The 6,969-nt window shown below is 41.0% G+C and overlaps 1 protein-coding gene across 1 annotated transcript; it reads left to right on the top strand.

The window, feature by feature from the left end:
* The first annotated feature begins 570 nt into the window (after positions 1-570).
* Positions 571-5,520, top strand: LOC140009771 (uncharacterized). Its single transcript, XM_072056082.1, has 3 exons — positions 571-4,073; positions 4,366-5,351; positions 5,504-5,520. Exons 1-3 carry the CDS (start codon positions 571-573, stop codon positions 5,518-5,520), a joined length of 4,506 nt encoding a protein of 1,501 aa, XP_071912183.1.
* The last annotated feature ends 1,449 nt before the right edge of the window (positions 5,521-6,969 follow it).

The raw sequence follows: 6,969 nt of genomic DNA, 5'->3' as shown, positions 1-6,969 counted from the left end.
TTATCAATTGCAACTCATAGTGGCCGACCATGCCCTGGAAGACGCTCGAGCGCAATTAAAGTGGGAGACAAGAAAAACTGAAAAGTTGGAGAGAGCCCTGGATGCATTTGACAAAATTCGAGAAGGAATTCGGAAGCTTAGTATAGGAAGGTCTAAGGAGTCTCAACGTACTAGTTTAGCAAGGCATGAGGATTTTGTAAAAATGGTCAATCGAACCATCAATGAAGCTGTACAAAATGATTGAACTTGTCAGTGGTTAATGAGAATTTCTACATTCACTTACAGGTTTGAAATTGGGATTTTACCCCGAAGGTGTTGCATCATATTAGGCCGACCCTTGGCACAAAAAGGGTTCCCCCATAGGACATGCATCCGAATTATTTAGATATCTACTAACTCATGATTTTTTTTTCTTTTTTCTTTTTCTTGAATAAATTACAGCAATTTGACAGAAGATCCACTCCTAAATCAGTTTCTTTTTCCCACTTGCAGATATTTTTCACAATTGCTACCCAAAGAAGCCCCATCATCACCAGGTCTCGAAGTAGAGCCTTGAGACAGCCTGTAAACATGAGTTCAATGCCTGAGGCTTCGGAAAGATCTGCTATGGTTACATCACCGGACTTCACAGCATTGGGAGCTCAGTTAAGTGAGGTACTTGACAAGTTCAATGACTTAAGTGTTGAAATGGCCGCACAGAGGCTTGTCATTGATCAGTTGGTAACAAGCAATAGCGGTGGTGGTGTCCCAAATGACCGAGAACCTGTCGATACCCACCCACATGCACAAGACAATCAACCACCTCACACATCCAATGCCCAGACAACTTTCCTTCCTTCCTTCGCTAATCCCCTTGAAAATACCTTTACCCAACTAAATTCAGACCTTTCCTATACGCATCCGAATTATATACTGATTAACCCAACCAGTAACCAAATCCCTCAAACCCATCCACAAACTAATCTGAACGTTCCCCCCAACCCTCAGGAACCTCACCATCACGTTGCAGCACCTTTTGTGTTGGACACTGCAGCTCAAGGGAAGGCGGCGGTAGAAGAACAACCTGTGCCTATTGACAAAGATCTGTTGAGAAGATTGGATCGATTCGATGATTTTATGAAAAAGAATCAAGGATTGAGCAGGCATAGTGGGTTGGATTACGATGAATTGTGTCTTTTCCCAGATATTCAGCTACCATTGGGATTCAAAACTCCCAAATTCAGCAAATATGATGGAACTGGAAATCCCAAGACGCATCTTAAGATGTTTGCCAACAAGTTAGGTAAGCCAGTGGATGATGAAAATTTGCCTATGCGTCTATTTCCGGAAAGTTTAGAGGGGGACGCTCTAGATTGGTATTCAAATTTGAAATCTGGAGAGGTAAAAACTTGGTTAGATCTGTCAACAGCTTTTGTGAAGCAGTATGAGTTTAATTGTGAATTGGCACCAACACGAACAACACTGGAGGGTACAAAAAGAAAGCCATCGGAAGATCACAAGACCTATGCAAAGCGGTGGAGAAAGTTAGCTGCCAAAGTGGAGCCACCCATGACTGAGGAGGAGATTGTTCGTACTTTCATCAAGGCTCATGATCCACCCTACTTCGAAGAGATTTTTCGCATGACTGGAAGTTCATTTGCCGCTATTATTAACAAGTTGGAGGAATACGACGAGTTTGTCAAGGCAGGGAAGATTGTTAATGTATCGGCATTGAAGTTGCAATTGGATGCTCTACAGAATCAAAGCAACATTGGGAAAAAGTCCCAATTCAAGAAGAAAGAAGGAGAAACTGCTTTTATATGGGATCAAGGCCCGTCTTTTAGACCCAAAAACCATCCCATCTATTCTGTTCCTTACCAGTATTACACCAACGCTCAACCAGTCTACCACGCTACTACCCAACTCCATCATTCCCGACCAAGTCATTTGAATACCTCACCATTACCTCCGACTCCACAACCTATCTTTCAAAATCACTCCCGTCCCAATTATTATCCCAGACCAACCCTACAAAATAATAACCCTTCTCAAAATCCTTTTCAAACCAGGGAAGTGCAAAATCAAAGGCAATTTCGAACCTTCACCAATTTGGGCCGACCCATTGATCAATTGTATGAGCAGTTAAGAGCAGCGGGAAAAATTAGCACTGTTCCTCCCAAACTCTATCCCAGAGGTCCTCCTGACAGTTATGATCCACAAGCAATCTGTGCCTACCATTCTGGAAGTCCAGGCCATACCACTGGCAATTGTTGGGCTCTAAAACATAAGATCCAGGATATGATTGATTCTGGAGACATCGTTCTTAGAAGAAAGGGAGAGCAGGGACCGAATGTTAGTAAGAATCCTTTACCTGAGCATGGGAACACTGTGGGAGTTATCATCGCTGATGAAGATTGTGTAGATCCCACTCAGTACATTGTAGATGAAACTGAAGTGTTTGGCGTGATGGAGGCTGATCATGCGAGAATGAGAAAACTGTCGCCTGTTGAAAAGTCCATGACTAAGGATAATGTCGAGGGAAATTTGAAATCTTTTGTGTTTGAAAAAGAGGAGCCATTCATAGCAGAAGGGGGAGTTTCCGAGGTTAACAAAGTTCCTTTTATTCTGGATCTGCCATCTTTTGAATGGGATGTATCAGAGCCTGTTATTCTCGAATTTCCAGAACAAATGCCTGTCAATAACTTGCAAGAGATACCATGGAACTACGAGGAACCTAGTCTGTTGATTGGAGATAAAAAATGCTTGAAGGAGGAGGTACCTACTATTGCCAGGTTTGAAAAAGTTGCGAAAAATTCCGAAATCGGCGTTCAATTCAAAGCCAAGGATAATTCTTCAACCCCCAAGCCTCTTGTGTCTGAAAAGGAAGCTGTGGATTTTTTAAAGATGCTGAAGAGAAGTGAGTACAAAACAGTGGAGCAATTGGATAGGATGTCTACTCAAATTTCTTTTCTGAATCTTCTCTTGACCTCCGAGCTACATAGAGAAGCATTGCTCAAAATTCTGAATGAAGCTCAAGTCCCTAAGGATATTCCGGTGGATAAATTTTCTAACATCGTGGGGAATGTACTTGCTGCTAATCATATTGCCTTCTCTGATGACGATCTGACTGTAGAGGGGATCGGGCATAACAGAGCCTTGTATATATCAGTCCGTTGCAATGGAAAGCTGTTGCCGAGGGTTTTAGTGGATAATGGGTCAGCGTTGAATATCTGTCCATGGAACACTCTCACCAAGCTTGGATTTCTTGATATTAAACTCCGTCCATCTGCAACTGTGGTTCGAGGATTTGATAGTTCAAAAAGGGAATCTATGGGTGAAGTAGATCTGGTATTGGAGATAGGCCCTGCTCAATTCCAAGTTACTTGCCAAGTCATGGACTTCTCCGGCGTTTACAATATTTTGCTTGGAAGACCTTGGATACATGCTTCCAATTCAGTGCCATCTTCGTTGCATCAAATATTGAGATTTATTGCGAATGATCAACTCATTACTGTGTTTGCTGAGGATGACTGTACCATGATCGTTGATGCAAAATTCAATGGTGAAAACAGACAAAGGAATCCAATTTCAGCTCATCATGTTGCTGACATCGTCTCTGTGGGATGGGCATCCAGGGATAAGTCTCTAACTCATTCAGATTTGCCAGAGGCCAGTATTATGATGGCGAGGGAGATGATCCGAGGCGGATACGAAATAGGAAAAGGTCTTGGGAGAGAATTACAAGGAATTTTGGAGCCAATAGAGATCCCGACGCAGAAGGATACATTTGGATTGGGATTTCATCCGACTGCTAAGGATAGAAAGGAAATGCAAGCTCGAAAACAAGCTGAAAAGAAGGGCAAGCAAACTGCCTTAAATATCCCGCCGCTATATCACACTTTTCCTCGTCCATCAGAAGTGATCATGCCAGAAACAAAAAATTTTGTGGAAGAAATTGAAGTGGACCTATCTCAATTATTTGTCGGGGCAATTGATGAAGAGGAGCCATCAGAGAATTTAGAATTTTTGCCAATTATCGAGGGAGCCATTCAAAATTGGACTGCTGATTATTTTCCCTCTCGAAGGGAATTTCGGTAAATTTAAGGGGATTGTCTTTTGTCTAGATTCATATCTAGATTGCACGATAGTCTGGAGATTTTGTTAAAATAAATTGCTTTTAATTTCTGAAGTTTTATTCCCATTTCAGTTTGTATTGTTTGTTTTGTTGAAGAAAAATGATTGGAATGGATGATATGTTTTTAAATGGCAATCATGTTTGTGTATTTGGCCTTTTGTGAAGTTTCAATGCATTTTGAATTTAATGAAATGGACGATTTCTCTTGTATTTTCTATTTATTTATTACATATGTTCTATTTCATTTTCAGATGGCCACAAATAAAACCCTTCGACCCTTTGGATGTCACCATTTTGGAATTCGATGGCTGCAATCTCGATATCTCTCATGAGCTTGAAATCATGCAATCTGAAATTCAAAACGAGAGCGACAATGAGGAAGAATTTGAGTCTGTTTCCAGAGATTTAATACAGTATGAAGAGAAATCCAAACCCAACTTAGAAGAAACAGAAATCATCAATATTGGCACTAAGACCGAGGTTAAAGAGGTTAAAGTCAGCATTCATTTGAATAAGAAACAGAAGGAGGAAATGATTGAATTCTTAATGCTATTTCAAGATGTGTTCGCATGGTCCTACGATGATATGCCAGGGATCTCTACAGATATAGTGGTTCACAGGTTGCCAATTGATCCAAATTTTTTACCTGTAAAGCAGAAGCCGCGTAAATTCAAACCAGAAATGAGTCTCAAGATAAAGGAACAAGTTGTGAAGCAACTCAATGCTAAGATAATCATGGTGTCTCATTATCCCACCTGGCTATCGAACCCTGTGCCAGTGCCTAAGAAATCTGGTGAAGTGCGAGTATGTGTTGATTACAGAGATTTGAATAAGGCCAGTCCGAAAGACGATTTTCCTTTGCCAAACATTCATATTCTTTTGGACAATACTGCTGGACACGAAATTGAATCTTTTGGTGATTGTTTTGCTGGGTATCATCAAATTTTAATGGCAGAAGAAGACAGAGAGAAAACCTCTTTTATCACCCCATGGGGAACCTTTTGTTATCGAGTGATGCCTTTCGGGCTGAAAAATGCTGGAGCCACTTATCAGAGAACCATGACTACTTTGTTCCATGACATGATTCACAAGGAGATGGAGGTTTATGTGGATGATATCATAATTAAATCCAAGAAGGTTGATGACCATTTGGTTGATTTAAAGAAGCTGTTTGAAAGATTGAGGAAGTATAATTTGAAGTTGAACCCTGCAAAATGTGCTTTTGGAGCTCCGGCTGGTAAGTTATTGGGTTTTATTGTCAGCAAAAAGGGCATAGAGATAGATCCTGCGAAAATAAAAGCAATTCGAGATATGCCCATTCCAAAATGTCAAAAAGATGTGAAAAGTTTTCTTGGAAAGATCAATTTCATTGGCCGATTCATTGGACAGTTAACCTCTACCTGTGAGCCTTTGTTCAAATTGTTGAAAAAGAATGCGTCAATGGATTGGAATGAAGATTGTCAACAGGCTTTTGATAAGATCAAGAATTATTTGTTAAATCCTCCGGTCTTAGTGCCACCTCAGCCAGGGAGACCTCTGATTATGTATTTGTCTGTTCTTGATGAGGCTGTCGGATGCGTTCTGGGACAGCATGACGAGTCTGGGAGAAAGGAACAAGCCATCTACTATCTGAGCAAGAAATTTACAGCATATGAGGCCAACTATTCTTTCCTTGAGAGAAGTTGTTGTGCTTTAGCATGGGCAGCTCAGAAGTTGAGACATTATTTGCTCGGTTATACCACTTACTTGATTTCCCGTTCCGATCCTCTGAAATACCTGTTGGAAAAGTCGATGCCCACGGGACGTATGGCTAAGTGGCAAATGATCCTTTCCGAATTCGATATTGTCTTCACAACACAAAAGGCAGTCAAGGGTCAAGTTATAGCAGATCATTTGGCAGAAAATCCAAGAGATGATGATTATCAGCCATTGCATACCTACTTTCCTGATGAAGAAATCCTGTTCGTTGGAGCGGTTGAGGACATGAGTGAGCAGTATCCTGGATGGAGGTTATTTTTTGACGGTGCGTCAAACTCTTTTGGAGCTGGAATTGGAGCAGTTTTAGTATCGCCTGAAGGGAAACATTATCCTGCTACTGCCAAATTACGATTTCCTTGTACCAACAACATGGCTGAGTATGAAGCTTGTATTTTTGGATTGAAAATGGCATTGGACATGGAGATCAAGGATCTGATAGCATTCAGTGATTCAGATTTACTTGTGCACCAGACGCTTAAACAGTGGGTAACTCGGGATTCAAAAATTATGTTGTATCATTGTAACTTGCTTAGTTTGGCCAGCAAATTCAGGAATTTGGAACTCAGACATATTCCCCGCACTCGTAATGCCTTTGCTGATGCTTTAGCTACTCTGTCTTCGATGATCCAACATCCAGATGAGCTGGTGATTGAACCTATACAGATTCAACTTCAGAATAGGCCAGCGCATTGTCTGGTTACAGAAAGGGTCACTGATGGTCGCTCCTGGTACAAGGATATTAAGGAATTCATGAAAACAGGATCCTACCCTCCTGATACTGATTCTGTTGCAAAAATTTTCTTACGCAGAATGTCATCAAGATTCTTCTTGAATGGAGAAGTGCTATACAAGAAAACATCTGATTTGGGCCTTCTGAGATGCATCAATGAAGAGGAAGCCGATTATATGATGAAAGAGGTGCATAGTGGGGTTTGTGGGCCACACATGAATGGGCATCTACTGGCTAAGAAGATCATGAGAACAGGATATTTTTGGCTTACCATGGAGCATGACTGTGTAGATTTTGTTAGAAAATGTGTTAAGTGTCAAATGCATGGTGATATTATACGTGCTCCTCCTACAGAATTGCATAGTAT

This window comes from Coffea arabica, chromosome 6e (genome assembly GCF_036785885.1).
Source record: "Coffea arabica cultivar ET-39 chromosome 6e, Coffea Arabica ET-39 HiFi, whole genome shotgun sequence".
In the NCBI taxonomy this organism is placed as follows: Eukaryota; Viridiplantae; Streptophyta; class Magnoliopsida; order Gentianales; family Rubiaceae; genus Coffea; species Coffea arabica.
Note: the sequence above shows the minus strand (reverse complement) of the source record. Positions and strands in the feature narration are given on the sequence as shown.

Bases quoted from the DNA above. Each gene is read 5' to 3' on its own strand.
- LOC140009771 (XM_072056082.1), top strand. From the start codon at position 571: ATGAGTTCAATGCCTGAGGCTTCGGAAAGATCTGCTATGGTTACATCA. The intron at 4,074-4,365 runs GTAAATTTAAGG...TTTCATTTTCAG, and splicing joins CCCTCTCGAAGGGAATTTCG to ATGGCCACAAATAAAACCCT.